At 36.8% G+C, this 17,958-nt stretch overlaps 1 protein-coding gene and 2 long non-coding RNA genes across 6 annotated transcripts in view; all 3 read right to left on the reverse strand.

The window, feature by feature from the left end:
- Positions 1-719: 719 nt before the first annotated feature.
- Positions 720-2,258, reverse strand: LOC121314070. Its single transcript, XR_005950075.1, has 3 exons — positions 2,168-2,258; positions 1,848-1,917; positions 720-771 (listed from the first exon to the last, which is right to left on the reverse strand). It is a non-coding gene; the product is annotated as an uncharacterized LOC121314070 (long non-coding RNA).
- A 91-nt stretch (positions 2,259-2,349) lies between these two features.
- Positions 2,350-6,590, reverse strand: LOC121314069. The gene is made up of 5 exons (XR_005950074.1): positions 6,457-6,590; positions 5,841-5,934; positions 4,737-5,166; positions 3,367-3,556; positions 2,350-2,479 (listed from the first exon to the last, which is right to left on the reverse strand). It is a non-coding gene; the product is annotated as an uncharacterized LOC121314069 (long non-coding RNA).
- A 3,639-nt stretch (positions 6,591-10,229) lies between these two features.
- LOC121314072 (extended synaptotagmin-2-like) overlaps positions 10,230-17,958 on the reverse strand; it is a 61,788-nt gene continuing 54,059 nt past the window's right edge. For 3 of the 4 annotated variants that reach the window (XM_041246891.1, XM_041246893.1, XM_041246892.1), the window contains 7 exons: positions 17,558-17,707; positions 16,140-16,519; positions 13,943-14,041; positions 13,247-13,378; positions 12,671-12,776; positions 12,234-12,283; positions 10,230-11,064 (listed from right to left, as the gene is read on the reverse strand). In XM_041246891.1, the coding sequence (XP_041102825.1) occupies positions 11,019-11,064; positions 12,234-12,283; positions 12,671-12,776; positions 13,247-13,378; positions 13,943-14,041; positions 16,140-16,519; positions 17,558-17,707 (963 nt within the window). In that variant the 3' untranslated portion in view covers positions 10,230-11,018. The remainder of the gene's footprint in view (positions 11,065-12,233; positions 12,284-12,670; positions 12,777-13,246; positions 13,379-13,942; positions 14,042-16,139; positions 16,520-17,557; positions 17,708-17,958) is intronic. The other variant, XM_041246894.1, reaches the window with a different exon arrangement.

The raw sequence follows: 17,958 nt of genomic DNA on the forward strand, positions 1-17,958 counted from the left end.
AAAGAAAATTCCACTGTCTTGTCTTGATAATGTCCAAAAACAAAAATTGTATTTTAGTTTTAAAAACTGTTGTTCGTTCTTGTCTAAACCCGAGGGGACACTAGTCTACATGTTGCTAGAAAAAGCAATCAAAGGAGGGTTGATTTTGTAAAAGCAACATAATATCAGACTAAATCAGCCAATGAAAGTGATGTAAAAAGTCATGTGACTAGCTTCTTTGCTGGCAAAAAAAATAAAGAAAAATGGCTGAGAAAATGAAATTAATATTGAGAGAGACTCTCCTTATTGCTTTTTTTTCAGGGTGATTTTTTGTTTTTCGATTTTTTTCTTATAGGCGGTATAGACAACTAAATAAGTGTTCATCAGTCCTTTCCTGATAGTTAATAACCAATTTGTCAGTAATGCACAAGATGTAGTGGAGCAGCATTAGTCGACAAAATTACTAATATTATATTCCTTGAAAAAACGATTTACTATTATGAACCATTTTAAACAGAAACAAAATGCTGGTTTGGTGCCGACGCTGAAGCATGAGGGTTCATGTTAAACTGCAACAGTATATTAACTGTGTGTTACGTTTAAGTTCTAAGTTGTGTTTTTGTCTCAAATAAAGGCTTTCATTTGATACAACTTAATAGTAATGGATAACACGAGTCCTACATTTTGTTTAACACGGTTTGTAGTTTAGCAGATGCAACTTCTAAATATTGTTACAGTTACCTGTATCTGATTTGTGGAAAAGAAAATCCTCATCTGGCATAAATGGCAATTCTGTTCAAAATAATATAATACAAAAAATTATAATCACATTTCAATATCTCTCTATTTACAATTAGTTTTATTTACACAAATAAAACAGAAAAACCTTCAAGCCAAATTAACAAATTCATAGCAAAACTGATAAGGGTAATGGTCGATACTACTAATAAGATCCTATACAGTATATACACATAATAGTTTATTATCATATTGCAAAAAACACTAAACACTAAAACTTTGATAGGAAATATCATCTATGTATTGTTCTCTGTGTGTTGTCCATCAGTCTATCTACAAGGTCAACAAACTGTACAATAGTGTCCCCTGAAATCTGAAGCAACAATGTAGAAGCAACAGGTTTCATTCTACATTTTCTAGCAACATGTAGACTAGTGTCTCCTTGACTTAAGGTACAGTTAGCATCAAAGCAACTGTGGCCACAAAATAACGAACTTGTGAGATGGCTTTCTAATTTAAATAATTACCTTTTATTTTAAAATGCGAACGATTACAGCTATCTATTCATCATTCGCAATTGACAAAAACAATGTCCCTGCTAAATCCCATCTGACCTGTTAAAAGTGCAATGTTAACCAGGTACTGTACTAATGTTAAACGAGGACTGGTTTACACTAGGCAGCATTCTGTATGTGTATGGTCACTAACACAGCTTTGAACATTAACAAATATGTTATCAGAAAACACTGTCAACTTGAAATGATCATAAAAAACACATCACAGCTAGAACAATTGCCAGCAATATTGCTAACGAGCCATCTTGCTCTGTGCCTAACGTGGCAATAAAGTGACAATTATTACATTGGCAATTATCCTGAAATGAAACTGGAAAAAGCAGCATGTTACAAGACAGTTCTTACACTAGGAAGGAAAGAAGGTCTGTTTCTGAACTGCAACAATGAACAGAGACAACAGAGCCTCTGTATTAAAACAGTTATGTTTGTCTGATTTAGTTCTTCTGAAATTTAGAGCGACTACATTGTCCATGGAAATTCTAAAGTTACAGCGCTTGCATGACATTGATCTGACATTCAACTTAAATTGATGACAGGACAGATGGAAGCTCCTACCTGTAAAAAAACTCCAGATGCTTTTGTCCATGCTCAGGAGTAATGTTCTGAAACATGAACTATGATGGATCTAAACGTATGGAAATAGAAATAAAAACAGGACCTTTGATAAATGTAAAATCGCTACATTACAATAAAAATAACAAAGGCAGATTTACAAACTTAAATCTTATATAAAATCATAAGAATCAGCATCTTGGAATGTTTAGCTTTTTCAATGGCATGTACTTCTTACCCTATAGCTTTTATAAGTGTTATAAAAGAACAGAAATGAGAACAAATATTGCATTACTGGTTACTGTAACCTTTATCATACCTACTTTGGAAAAAACTGAAGTTGATTTCTAAGAGTTCCATGAATCATCTTTATAAAGTTCACATTCCAGCTGAAGAGGAAACTCAGAAACCTTCTTCCCTAAAAACAAGAAAATACTGATGATGAGGATGCGCATTGATGTGCCCAAGATAAAGAATGGTGTATCTGGGTGAACACTTGCCTCTTCCCTTTTGATATGGTTCACACTCAGAAAGCATTGTAGCAGCATGTCCTTCACTTCTCTGCTGTCTTCAGAGTCATAGTCAAAGCTGAGCAGTGCCTGGTGGAGGTTCCACAGTCGACGTATGTCTGCAGCCTTAAAAGACAAAGTACAAGGATAAAAATAAGTCTCCCATTGCACAGCAGTGTGATCCACTCCTGGTTTCACTAGGAGATTAAGACACATCAGAGCTTGTTACCTATACACAGTGGCTAACCAGTGGGTGAAACTGCTATGCAATGAGTCTTATTTCCATCCCTGAAGTAAAATCACATGGATTATGCATGTTTTCATAAAAGAAAAAGAAAAAAGTTAATAAATTAAACAGTTGCTCAAATATTCATCAATCAGAAGTTGTTTTAACTTAAGAAGAACGTTCACATATAGCATGTTCATATAAACAGTTCCTAAGGGGTTCCTAACACTTGCACTGTTAGTTTAAAAGTTTTTCAGTGTATCTATTCAAAAGAACAGGCAGAACAACATAGAGTCATGTAATCATATTCTCCTAATATAGAACCAACCTGGCTGCTTTAATGATGCAGTTAAGACAACCATTAGAAAAAGGTATAAAGGTTTTAGGGTAAGCTGCTGCCATTTTTTGTACTTGAATTATTTTTCAGTCTGATTTAAAATATTGAATTAGACATTTGTCCTTGCAATGCTGTACACCTTTATGTTATGAAATACTATTTTGAGACATGCTGTTGTATTTCAAATAACTAATGTGAATATACACAGTAGAGACTGTCACTTGCATGAAGCTTTTTATTAGAATGATATTGTCTATTAAGACAAACCGACTATAAACAAACTTAAGAACTGGGCTGAATTCTGACCACAGCTTTTGTTATTGTTACACTAAAGCGTGAGCTCCACCCAATGGTTTTTACTGGGTAGTACAAGAACAAATAATTGCCACATGTTGCTTTCAGGCATATTCAATGTTGTTGTTGTTTACTTATTTATTTATTTTACTGTACCTTGCCCTGGAGAAATGTATTTGCAAGAGTAGTACAAGATACACTGGCAAATCAAAACTTTTTTTTTTTTTTTTAAAGGAATGCAATGGTATGCATTTTATTTAAAACAGGTCATTTAGCGCCGTCTGTTAAGATGCCATCGGAAATAACGATGAAACCTCACGGTACTCCTGGATCCCAGTCTGAGGTGCTGTAGAAATATGTAAAAGAAAATGTTTGTCCTGTTATGAAAACCTAAGAGTCAAGCTCTATTTTTAATTATATAACTGAATTTCGACAAAAAATTCAGGAATGAAATGTACATAACACAAAAATATGATAACGTAACACGTGTCTGACTTCTTTGTGCGATAAAATACCATAACGATTGGGATTGCCAAAACTAGACTGATAAAGGAACCCTGTGATAAAATCTTTAAATCAAGACTGTACTGTACCGAATTCTTAAGTAAGACTTTTTTCCAAAAGAATAAGAAATGCAGTTTTTCCAAGTTCTTCTTTTCCTTCTAGTCCCTTTTCCCACAAAGACTCACACAGTCGCTAGACTGAAATTTGCAAAAACAACTGAGATTTAGGCAAAGCATCTAAAATATCTGAAAAGAAAAGGCAATGCTGGTAAGGAATTCAGGACTGTTGTATAAAAAGCTAATGTAAAGATACGGTCAATTCTGCAAATAAGTTTAAAAAAATTAACATACAGTGGTGCGTGAATACCGGTATGTATGTATGTATGTATGTATGTACTATATTTCTGCTTATGTATGTACAATGAATGTCTAATAGAGAGAGACTAATGCATGAGGTAGTGTGCGAAATGAGAATTTAATGCCCACGACCCCAAGCAGTATTGTTTCTAATCTCTCTGGGGAACATTTTTTTCCTGCCTGAGTGCTACAGTTCTGTGTTGCTCGCTGTGGAATTCCTTTCAGTCTGACAGCTCGCTCTGGGGTTGAGCACTGCTGCTGGTATTAATGAGTTGAATTCCAAAAATTGCTCACCGATTATAACAGAATATCTCACCAAACTTCAAACATTTTGAATTTCATGTATACCTAACTGCATCTGTACTTCATAATAATAATCTGTTACTCTAAATTTGTGTATTAACTGATAATGTTAGTGAAACATTTGAATAGAAAACTATATGCTTTTTGTTTGAGGGCTCCGAGCGCATTAACTGTGAAGCTATAAAGGTATCACAAATGTACAGCATGCCATAACTATTAGGAATCTTGGTCAGCAGTACTGGAAGTCACCTGACAACAAAAGACCACAGCTCATGCATCTTGGCTTTGTTTTGTAAAGTACAAACAACTCTGAAATGATGAACTGTTAGTTTGTAAATAAATAAAAAAATAAAATACACTCACCATTTAATATAATGGCACATTCTAGCAGGGCCCAATAGGTCACATCCTCATCAACTACACGAACAGAAGCACAAGCTACCATAATCACACCTTCAATCACTGACATAGTGTTTCTAGAGGGGGGAATACATAAACATATTAAACAGACAAACACGTGGATGTTAATACTTTTCTTTTTCTTTTTAAGGCTATGTACAGTTAGACATGAATTACAGTAAGCACACAACTTTACAAAGTCGTCTGAGCCTTCCACTTCCACTTCCACTTCATCAGCACTGTCTTCATCAATCTCACAGTTCCACTTAACCATAGGAAACTCCAGTAAAACATGTGTCAAGACCTTCCCTAGATTCTCCCATAATTCCTCCTTCTGTTTTTTGGGAAACTCTTGAAGCAGCTCATCCAAATCAAATGGGTCTGAACGGTCCTTCTATGATCCAAAGAAAAAAAGGTATCTAAACTAGAGCACTGTGGTCATGTCTCATTTGGATACATGAGACTGAATCCCAGTGGTGTTTATTTGAATGTATTTGTATTTGAATGCATTATACTATATAAAGAAGAAAAGTGATATCTGTCTTAAAACATTTGTCATGTACAAGAACAGTTAGCCTAAAGGGTCCAGCCACTAAAAATGAGATATCTACAAAAGGGGATACGTTACATATAAAGAACGGGTCAGCCCTCATGTTGCTATCAGTTCCTAACCCAATAAACAAACCAATTGTCTTGTTTGACTTTTTCTACAGTATAACATTTTGTATATAACTTCACCCCTTTTGTAGATATCACATCTTTATAGCACTGGACCTTATGATAACTTTGACCAGAAATATTTCTGGACAGACTGTATACTGGACTGAGTGACTGGCTGGCATCTCTGTCAATTATATATAAAACAGCTTTAATAAACAGACTATAACATGACTGGAATCTTGCAGCATTTTACTATTTAAACTGAACTTTTCTTAGTGAAAGGTGTATGTACATTTTCAATGTGAGTTATATAACCGTTACTAAAATAAGAAACCAGACAATTTCAGAAAAAAAAAACAAACTTTGTTAATCAAGCACACTGTCTTAAAAAACAATACAAGCACTTACACTGCGATTTATATAGTCCAAAAACTTGCCCACGTATTATTTTCTGACAGCTTGTAAAAAGGCCTCCCGTTTCGTCATTTAACACCCAGTGCTCCTAAAAAACACAGCACTGTAGTTATGAAGTGCACCAGCGCTATGTACCAACTTGGTTTCCCACTCGGATTTACACCAGACCTGTGAAAACTGAAAACATTCCAAGTACTAACGATTAAAATTAAAGTCGTGTTTGTCTAGTATCAGATATAATAAAATTACTCTCCATAGAGCTGTGGTTTTAATAAGACAATTATAAAAGACAGAACTGGATTCTGTGGGGAAATCACTATAGATGCATGCGCTAGTGACTTCACGTCAAATAACACAAACATGACAGATGCTTGAAAGCTGATCTAATTTAACAGTAAAATATATACTATTTTAACATAACCATACTGGCAAACATTAAACTAGTATCACCTTAAAACACGTTTAGCTCGCCTACTCGAAAGAGCGGTACAGTATTCAAAACATCAACAAGTACGAAAACAGTACGTTGACTTTAAGTTTTTACTTTTTCTGTTCAATTGTCAAAAGCTTTGCGTTAAAACCCAAAAGGTTCGCCTATATTATTACTTACCCGAGACATATGCTTTCTGCCAAAGCTTTGTTTTTAAATTACTTAGCCGGACTCTTATTTCTCGGCTGTTTTCTGGTTCAGATTTGCAATACGCGCGCAAAATTGAACTTTGCGTGAGTGCACCCAACGTGCTCGTCCCGACGTGTTCTTAACTCAACGGTCGTCCTATCACGTAACAATTGACACTGAAGGCATACACTCCTCACACGTGATAATCGAAAAACGAAGACGTAAAAACCTGTTGCAAGTGATAATTCTCTTAACGATCGGGTCCGTGTAACGCTGATGATACTTCATTTTTGTATTTTTTTTATTTATCTTGTTCTTAAATTGAAAAACATATTGTTTTTAAATGCTTGTATTTGTTTGCTGTGTTTTATTTGTTTTTTATTCCGACCTAAAATGTATGTTATGCATTTCTGAATGTATTTTATAGGGTTGTTGTAAGTGCTTAATGTGCTTTTTAAAATGTTTCAACCATAATCCCTGCAGTCAGAATATTGCATCCTGAATGCGGTCAATTGCTTCAGCGTTAAACAAAAGGCATTTTAAACACCTGCAAGCAGCGGACCGTACCTGAAATTCAACATGCTTGCCCAGGGATTGTTGCAGATCTACACTGAGCTGATTATGAAGAATTCATCACAACTATCATTGTAACAACCATTCATGTAACAATCTCCCAGTAATGTAGTAACTCTGACCTGTCTGATATGTAATACACTTCTAACTGGTAATGTAATAAATTAGTCCCTCAATGTACCTTTTGTGAGGTGTCCATGACAACAATATCAACAGGAGCAGTCGCATACAACCAGCAGAGACACTTGTATTAGTGCCTGAGTGCACTGGGTATTTTATAGGACTGGATATGCAACGTCATTTTTACTCATTATTAAAGATAAACAAACTGACAGTTAATCTGATTGCCGATGATGCGGTCTTAATAAATTATTTAAATTTCTGCAGGGCGCAAGTCTTCCCTGATACTTTATAAACGTTCATATATTAAAATAATTAATTACTTTTATTAAGTTCGCGAACTAAAGGCAAACTGTAACTGTGTATGTGTTTTTGAGTGTAATGATATGATTGGTGGGATGGATACTTATTTAATATAGAGGAGATTGCCGCCACCTTACAAGGCGTTTAGAAGTTATAAAGCTTGCTCAGTCTCCTGGGGGTGCTGAGATTAAAGACGAGATGGAATTGAAAGTAACACTTTGCTTCGTTGTTGCTTATTATAACTAAGCGTAGGTGGGCAGAACTGGGCAGACACATGGCAAATTATATATAATTGAGAAAAGTGTATGGTACTGCCCGCAGGCAATACAAACGTGCATTATAAATACCATATGGGAGGTACTGAAATTGAAGAAGGAATCTATGAAAAAGACCTAGGAGTTTATGTTGACTCAGAAATATCATCTAGACAATGTGGGGAAGCTATAAAAAGGCTAACAAGATGCTGGGATATATAGTGAAAAGTGTTGAATTTAAATCAAGGGAAGTTATGTTAAAACTTTACAATGCATTAGTAAGACCTCATCTAGAATACTGTGTTCAGTTCTGGTCACCTCCCTGCAAAAAGGATATTGCTGCTGTAGAAAGCGTGAATAGTGACCAGAATTATCCCGAGTTTAAAAGGCATGTCATATGCAGACAGGCTAAAATAATTTAATTATTCAGTCTTGAACAAAGAAGACTATGTGGTGACCTGATTCAAGCATTCAGAATTCTGAAAGGTATCAATGTCGACCCAGGGGACTTTTTTGACCTGAAAAAAGAAACAAGGACCAGGGGTCACAAATGGAGATTAGATAAAGGGGCATTCAGAACAGAAAATAAGAGGCACTTTTTTACACAATTGTGAGGGTCTGGAACCAACTCCCCAGTAATGTTGTTGAAGCTGACACCCTGGGATCCTTCAAGAAGCTGCTTGATGAGATTCTGGGATCAATAAGCTACTAACAACCAAATGAGCAAGATGGGCCGAATGGCCTCCTGTCATTTGTAAACTTTCTTATGTTCTTGTGTAGTGATGACGTTTTGAAAGCTGTGTGCGCAAGGCCTCCCACAGAGACGGTCCTCTCAGAAACGCTGCCACAGAGGATGCCCCAGGCCTGCAGTTATACCCATCTCGAATTCACACCTCTCTGCCAAACACCTTTCTCCAATCTCTGCACGTTCCCATGGGGTATGGTATAGCGCAGAGAAGGGTGTGTGTAAGTGTGAGGTTTGACATGGTGGATATGTGAAGAGCAGAGGTGAAAGTAACTTTAATTTCTTACCGGTACTGTATTATTTTTCATTGTATCACCTGCCCCCACACCCCCTCCTCCCTCTCTCTCTCTCTCTCTCTCTAGTTGGAAGCTCCTCCCTTGCAGCCAGTGCAGTGTTTGGCTGTTCCTTTAGTCCTCGCTCAGATGTGGGAAATCAGCTGCTTTCAATTCCCAATTGCATTCCAAAATGTTACTATAAATGGGAATGTTCAATGTAATGTTTATGGCAAAAAAAAAAAAAAGTATAACATATATGTATTCATGGATTTTTTTTCAGTGGAAGGATATTATTATTCTAATTATTTATTGTTATCTTGTCATTTTTACTGCAGCTTGATACATCATACTTCTTTCTGTTTTAACCGACATGCAAAGTGGTTTGAGACACTAGTATGAAATTGAATAAGCGGCTCTCCAGATGTATGTAAAACTGTAAGCGTGACAAACAGACAAACACTTCCTGACTGTACACCCCCTCCACTACACCCCAAGGACTAACTATGCAAGCATAGCACTGCAGACAATCATGTGTTTGTATAAAAGGGAAAGCATTTTTATCACACCTTGCTTCTCCATGATATCTCACCAACGAGACAGGACAGAATCCGTAACGGCCAGGTATCACACAGTACTGCCCATTACATAAAACACTTTTTTGGCCCACCAAAGATACCCAACATGGCTAAACCCACTGAATATTACTAATCAAGCAGAACTAACTGTTTCAATTGCTACAGTATATATTTCATGTTAATAACTTTTTCAGTTTTGAACGGTACAAACCGACAGTGTCGTTTGAACCACAGCACTAGGTTATACTTCTCTGTTAATAATAATGTTAGAAAGAAATCTAGAAACTTGTCAACGTGAAAAGCTTCTTTATGTCAACAGGTATAATACTTTTACTCTTATATCTTCGCCCATTGTGTTTTTAAGGCACAAGATAAATTAAAGTACATAGAGAAGGCATTTAGTTTCCATTGGAAATCTCTGCAGTGTTCCTTCAGAGACATTATTCATTTCACGACCCACATAGGTACTGTTGCATCTGTTGAATTTGCACGATGGTATAAAAATGTGAAATTGTTAACAAAACGGGAAAAGAAAGCTCTGAAGAGTTGCTGCAATCACATTTACATTTAGAACCACTCCAATCAATAATCTTCATTATTTCCCTTCATTTAGTGTAAAACACAGTTTAGAAACAAAAGAAAAAAAAAAACCTTAACCAAATTACAACTGTGACTTTTAAGCTGTAAACGTAAATATAAAGTTAATACTTTGTATACATTCATAAATATGTACCTGGCTGTGACATGCAATAAAATCTCTGAGCTTCATCCAACTGTTCCCAATATAACTTCCCTTCTAAAAAATAAAAAGATGGCTTTAGATAGTTCTGCAGAACCAGGCAGATTTTTTTCAGAGTTAATACTCTTTTAAGAAAAGTGAATGCTGCAATGTATTAGGTATAAAAGCTTGCCGGGCTACATAGTATGTGGTACATTATCACTTGTCACTACAACATTTTCTTTATTGTAAAGCTTTCTGACATTCATTGCAAAATGCTGAGGCGTTAATAACGTATAATACAATAAAATATCAAGAGAAACACTGTATGTGCAATTCTTTGTATACATTTTTGGGTTTAAAACCCAAGTGGACCAAAAACGAAATAATTGTCTCTTTGGCAGCTAGTGTTTCTTTTTAGTTTTTTTTTTTTTTTTTTTACATTTTTACATAAGAAAACAAAAAAAAAAATTAAAAAAAAACAACCTGCAGTGATAGAACCTGACAAAGCATCTGTAAAAGTGAATTAACCTTCTTTTTAAATGGCTAAGAAAAAACAAGTAATCCACCACTTGCATCCCCAGCCTTCTCCAAATCCGTTTTACATCATGGTGCATATTAACATGCTGTACATCACCTGCATACAGAACAAGGCAGGGAGCAAACTGGAGCAGATTCAGCAAAACACACTGTGAGCACAGTATTTCCTTTTGACACTTCTTTTTTTTCTTTTAACATTCTGCATGCTTCCTTTATGTGTGATTGCACAAAATAACTAATTAAAAAGGGGAAATTAGCATTACATTGGGTAATAAACAATTGAAAAAGTGACAAAAGCAATTTACAATAATAAAAAACAAAAATGATGTTCCCATTTGGCTAAAATAAAAAGCTGTAAAAAAAAATAAAGCGGGTACATTTTGTGATGATAATATAGCTGCTGATGAAAGCTTGGTAGAAGTGTGCTGCGGTACTGTCCTGGCATTTAGTCTAGGCTTGCACTGACTGCTGGGTACCATCTTCTGTTAGGTCATACCTGTAAGATAAAGAAAAATAGAATATATCTTTATAGAATAACATATGGGCTGCAGTATGTTACGAGGGGTTATGTACATCATAAACCACAAAGCTAAAGCCATGCAATACGACTTCTTGATGTCACAAAAGTGCAAAATGACTTTATTTTACCATGGGACATTGTAAATATAGCTACTATAAATGTAATATATACACAGACATCAATACAAAATAAAATGAATGTTTAATGCATTATTGTTTGTGATTATTACTTACTGCACTTGGAAGGTGCTGGCTTAGCCATATTGCTCAGAACACATGCCTAGAGGGACACCCTTTTTAGGGTTAGGGAGCAGGGTCCATACCCATCTGTGGTGGAGTGCCCTGCCCCTGTGCAACTTTTTGTGTTTTATGTTGTGTGTGGCATGTTAATGTTGGTGTATATGTATTGGTGCATAGGATATAATGTGGGGTTATGTAGCACGAGTTGATAAAATGTATATTTCTATTTAGGCACAGGGATTGCACAATCACTCCACGTGCAGATTAAACTGGGTATTAGGATGGCAGCATGGGGAGCACAATTAGTTCATGTGCAGATGTACCGAAATTCCAATTGAATGATCGATTAGCAATCGTGTCTCGGTACAGCTGCATAAAAGCTGCTGTGTTTCGCTCACTCAGGGTTGGGTGTTTGGTGAATGGAGAACGGGACAGAGGACAGTAAATTAAAAACTAAAAACTAACAATTACTTGTTTGTTCAGTGTTCTGTTTGTTTGTTTGGTCCTCATGTCTTTTGTTTTGCAATAGTGTCTGTTTTGTTTAAATCTTTTATTTTGAATAAACGCTCAAGCAGCACAGTTGTACCCCAGTCTGCTCCTGTGCTGTGGATTCATTTCCGGGTCTGAAGTCACCCCTACAGCCATCTGTGTCACACCATCTCATTCATTTTTGGACTAACTGAAATGGAACTGGACACTTGTCCACTTGTTAATTCAAAGCCTGGATCATGGTTTCTCCTTTGTGGTATTGGTGATGTTCAAGCTTATAGATTTGGCTGTTGGTCCCACATCTCAAGGGCAGAAGGAAGCCACCACCCTCTGGAAGAGGAACTGGTCAGCAAGGTTGACCATGACAAAGCACTGCACTCCGTCCCTCGGCCCCAAACATATTCAATCGTCACTCACCACTGAGTCCAGCCTTTGTTTATATCTTCAGATGTCAAATCTATGAGCACCTGCAATTGCAAAAATGAGATTACAATAGACTCATAGAAGAGTATATACAGCAGATACTTCTTACTCTGAAAACAGTCATTAAAAGAGCTCTGTAATATGAAATTGTATAACCTAAAAAGGGTATGTTGTGGCTTTGTAATCCAATATAGAGAAAAAAACCTGTGGACCAAATTAGGCTTATGGCAAAATCTGGAATGGCACAAACTACTGTTGAATGTTCCAGAGGCCACTTTCACAAAGCAGAAGTTTTTAACTACTGTAGCAAGCAATTCTCTTTCTACCGGTAGTTTTGGAGAAATCCGCTCAGCTTGTCTGATTGATGAAAAGATAACCTTCCTGAACTCATCAGGCAGAACACCTGGGTGCCCTGTGTCCTAGTAACCAACCTTTCCCAGAAGTCCCTTGTCTTTTGACAGAAAGCCCCCGCTGTTCTTTACAGCTACATCCAGGGTTCTTCTGTGCACTTCTATCAGTGAAACGCTGAAGTCGAACCTGAAAACATAAAGAACACGTCAGTGCTACAGGTAACCAAGATGGTCTGGCCTTGTCTGAAATCTAGTTAAATAAATAGCTACCAATCAGCTGCCAACTTTTTTCAGCTTGAGTTGTTCCTACATATCAACCAGGTAGTGCCAAAATATTTCTCTGCAACACAGTTTTATTATTTTTGTATATTTGTTTTGAAATCGTGTTTTTCTTTTCAAATCTTCACTCTAGAATACAGTAATACTATGAAAGTTTCAAAGATATCTTCTCTTAATTCAGCTAGCGCCTAGATTTAAAGAGGATTTATCAGGTAAAATCCTGTGATATTTCATGCCCCTTCAAGTTGGACTGTAAAGGTAAAACTAACATGTGGGTCCAAACCAATTTAAATTGCAGTTACTGGTTCTGACCAAGCTGCTAGATTGCTGAAAATGTTAATTTCAAAACCACAAGTGCAGCCGGTGCTGGTCACTTACGTCTCATCATACACTGGGTTTAGTGTCTTCTTCACCACTGATGTTTTCCTCCTTCCAGACCTCCGCTTATCTGGCAGCAGGTACATTCGGACGTAGGGGTCTGAGCTGGCCTCACTGAAGGCTATGAGGTTACTGCAAATGAAATGCAAACTACAGTGAGCGTCCTGGGTTCACATAAAGCTGGAACTCAAATCAGATCTACAGCTCAAAAGATTTGCATCACCCTATATAAAAGTCGAATGAAACCTGCTGAATAATGTTACGTTAACATATTGAATTACATAATGCTTTGCAGTTTTCCATATACTTAAGGAAAAACCGACTAAACTGTTACTTCGAAATCTGACATGCAATACTATACTACTATTATGGCTTCTGGTAGACTTTGTAGTTTCTTTGATTACATGATGTTAAATAAAAGATCTAAATTATGTTCATATACATTTTTTTTTGTTTTTAAACTACATCTCAACCCTATAATTCTAGGTGATGCTAAACTGCTGGCCAGAGCTGTATAACGGCACAAAACGTCAGTTCAGCACAGCTTGAAAAATTAAAGCATCCCTTCGGAATTTCAAAATGCTCAATCAAAATGAAGGCACTAGCTGATCCGAGTCTCTGCCTGACTTTGTTTTCTTTGAGTTACCCTTATGTAGCACAAACCAGCACCCAGAATCAGCGCTACGTTCAACTCACCGACAAGCATGTACAACCACAATCAGTCTATTCCTTTGGGAACTGTGCCTGACTGTCAACTGGACTTGACCCAGCGGCATGTGAGGAGGAGCTGTTCCGCTGTAAACAAACAAACACACACCATCATTTAACATTCCTTATTACTGCTAATGCAACTTCAAACACTTTGCATCGTTGGAAAACAAAACACATCTTTGTGACTAAAGAGCCGTAAACCTTATCAGCATTTACCGAATTTTCCAGACCATTGGACTTTATCGGCCACATTTCGAGAAAAGCGATAACTGGCAATAAAGACAGTCTCTATCTCAAACTGATCTGAAAGAAATGAATTAACAAAGGCACTAGAGCATGCTCTGTTGCATGACTGCCTAAACAGTATTACCTACAGCTACACTAGCCAGCTTCTTTATTTATTGCCATCTTTTTAAATTATCTTTCCCTCTGCCCTATTTAGGAAATAAATAAAGTATATCTAGCTACCTTCATTCCTGAAATATGTATGCTAAATATTTGATTAAAAGGTAATGACTGATATGACACATAACTAGCTAACAAACTAGATTTTTTTTTCTATAAACATAAAAGACAAATTAAAATAAACTTTAGGTTCCTATTTTGCCACTCACTTGACGTTCTGCAGCTATTAAAAGGTAAACAGTTAAGTGGTTTTGCTGCTGTTCTGGAAACAGTTTCTGGTGCACGGGTATACAGGTTAATGGAATATTAATCAATGCTGTAACATTATCAGTGGCCTCTTGCTGTTCTGTTCAAGGTTAATTTGCTACACACTTTTTTTAAATTCAATTAGTTTTAAGCAGAGAATATTAGAACACTGTGGACTCGTTAATGTCACAATACAAATAAACAACCTGAAAGATTAATTTAAGGACTCAAATACTGTATTTCCTTTTGCTGCTTGAATGCTATTACTAGATGTATTTTATTTTCATAAAAAATGCTGCTTATGGTACTGTATTAAGACCTTCATGTCTGACCTTATACATTTAAAATGACTTCCTGCTGTAGGTCAGCCCCACTGTCTGTCTAGCAACTAGATAATGTGACCTGAAGCACAGGAAGTGTGCATACTCAAGGGATACCACTGCCAATAGCGTTTACAGCTAAGAAATTGAACTTAAAGCTCAGTGTGTCGCCTATTGTATCCAGGAACTACCAGTAACCCGAATCCTCTGAAAACGGTGGTTAGAAAACTCTACAGGGTGCTCTTTATAGGGGGTCACATCTGAAAAAAACACCATTGTAAAGCCTGCAAGGCCCAGAAACATTTAAGCCAGGTAATGAAAACAGACTATTTCTTAACAACAACAATAATATCATCATATAGTGGGTGTAGTGCTTCAGTAAAATATGTACTGAATACTGAAACTGAGCACCATCCGCGCCTCCCCGCTCCAGCTGTCCAGAGGCAAACCTTTAATTCATTCACTCGCCATCATGACAGCAAAGTGTTTTACAGCATAACCTGTATTAAACAAAATGTCTCAAAACCCCTCTGCTGTTTGGGATTCTTTTGTTAAATGCTCAGATGACCAAAACAAAAGTTGAATGCAAACTGTGCAAGCAACTTCCATCATGGAGGTATAACCAATCTCTGGAGTCACTTGACAAGCGTAAGTTCATATTATTATTAGTATTATTAATATTTTTAGTAGTAGTAAAATGTGACTGATAACCTGCTTGGACAGTGACTGTTAAATAAAGCTTTGTTTTGCCGGTGCAATGCAAGCTTACTATATATATATCGCAAGCAGCCTCAATTACATATAAACAAACAGCATGTATTTTTATTTAAATTATAAAAACAATATTACTATTTTATATAACATATTTTTAAATACATGTGAATGTTTTATTTGATTTATAGGGATTACCTGTAAAATATTAGGATTTTCAATCAAATATAAATTGGTAGCTATGGTGACGTCACCAGTACATTATGCAAATGAGTAACATCGAAGTTCGAACCTTTCTTCGGTAACGTGTTCCAAACCTTCAAAGATCAAAATGTACCCTTCGTTGCAGCCCTAGAAAACACTAATACAATACTGTGGTATGACATTTTATTCGTCTCTCTGCTCCCGGAAGCCGTTCTTTTGAAATGGGCGAGCTGTGTTTGGCTCTGCTCACAGAAGCCGTTCTTTTGAAATGGGCGAGCTGTGTTTGGCGTGCTTACTTCTGCAGGTGACGCAGTCTCTGACGCAACTCCTGGGTGGCGTATGGGTGGGAGATGTCTGAGGCGATGCTGGGAGTCGCCTCCTTTGCAGATAGGTGGGTGGGCGAGCCAGGGTAACTTGCGATGTTCAGATTGGAGCTGCTTTTGTTGAGATCCACCAGCCGCTGGGGGGAAGATGAAAAAGCCCCTGAGTTCTCGTAGGATTCTGGCTTTCTATTGATATCCACGCTGGAGGCGGATGCCGTGGCAGGTAGGTTGGAGTCCGTCTTCCCAGACACAGTGGGCTGAGCCTTCTTGCCATCCTTGGTGAAATTGGGAGACTTCTTTACCTGGACCAGAGATGGTTGTCCTGACTTCTGTTGACTCTCAAGGGAAAGTATCTGCAAAGAGAAAGCACAGTCAAGACTTACTATCTGCAGCTATAACCACAAATATATTTTTGAAGGAATGCAATGCTAGTTATGGTGGTTAAAGGAGCAGCATGGGAGATTGCTGGTTCAGAATAGAGAAAGAAACATGTGAGCTGTAAGAAACAGACAATTCCAGGGTTAGGGGGATTTTAGAAATGTAACATAGAACAGGGGCAAAAGGTATGGGGCGACTTGCACATCTTCCTCTGTGAAGTTTTTACAGTGATGCACTAGACGAAATGTTTGTCTAGTTAACTAAGAGAATCACATCTACTTGTCCCTATCCAGATTAACCCAAAACTGGATTTATTTTAGAGCATTTTACAGCACTGGGGAACCTATCCATCGTTATCCGGAGATTACAGAAACCATGACCGGTGGACACAGTTGGAAATTTAATGGAGACAGACTAACAGCAGGATAGAGGGTTTTTTTTTTATTTTTTTTACAAAAGAGTGGCGAGTATGGAACGGTTTACACAATGCCAATGCTGAGTCATTGGGATCAATAAAAAAAGAGCCTCTTCTCATGTGAAACATTTCTTATGTTCTTATCCCATGCAGGGATAAAAAGAATGTCTTGCTTTACATATAATTACCTTTAATGTAGTTACTGTATTTATTCTAGTACATCAAATAGTTAAGAAATAATGTCATTTTTGGTTATCGGGAACAAAAGTGATTAACTGAATAAACAATGAGGCAGGTTTAAAACAATGGTTACACTGATCAACCAAGTGTGCAGGCACTGTGTGATCTGACTCTGCCACCCAATCCAAACAGTCATGAAGTAACAACGGTGTAACACAATCAAAGTGAACACTCACAAAGTACATTAGAATGTGTACATTGTGAAGATAAACACAGATCTGATCTATCAGCTGATAATATATACGCACAAGTACAATTCTTTTGAAGAAAAGGCAAAGCCAGAGATCTTATTGGCTTTACAAACACAACACAGCAGTAAGAGAACGGTTCAATTCCATCTAGACTGGGCAACACCTACTCTGAGCGCAAGCTTCAGCTTGATGGTGCTGTTCGGCCCAGAGCTCTTGATGGGGAAACGCTGGGTCAGGGTCATTTCTTCAGCTTCCATCAGATTACCAAGAGGCAGGTTTACAGTCCCCAAAGAGCAGTCGTGTTTCTCATCTTTGATCTAAAGAAAACCACAACAATTGCTGATCATTTCTTCAAAAACTCATGCTGACTGCTTTTTTTTTAAAGCTTATGCTAATGCAATAATTAAAAATGTTACTCCTTTTACAGAATACAAGCTAAAACTATTGGATATTTTTTGCTTTCTGATTTATTTTAACCACATATTTATGTTTCTCCATTTAAAAAAAAAAAAATATATATATATATATATATACTATTACTACTACTGCTAATAATAATAATCAGTAG

This window comes from Polyodon spathula, chromosome 4 (assembly GCF_017654505.1).
Source record: "Polyodon spathula isolate WHYD16114869_AA chromosome 4, ASM1765450v1, whole genome shotgun sequence".
Classification (NCBI taxonomy): domain Eukaryota; kingdom Metazoa; phylum Chordata; class Actinopteri; order Acipenseriformes; family Polyodontidae; genus Polyodon; species Polyodon spathula.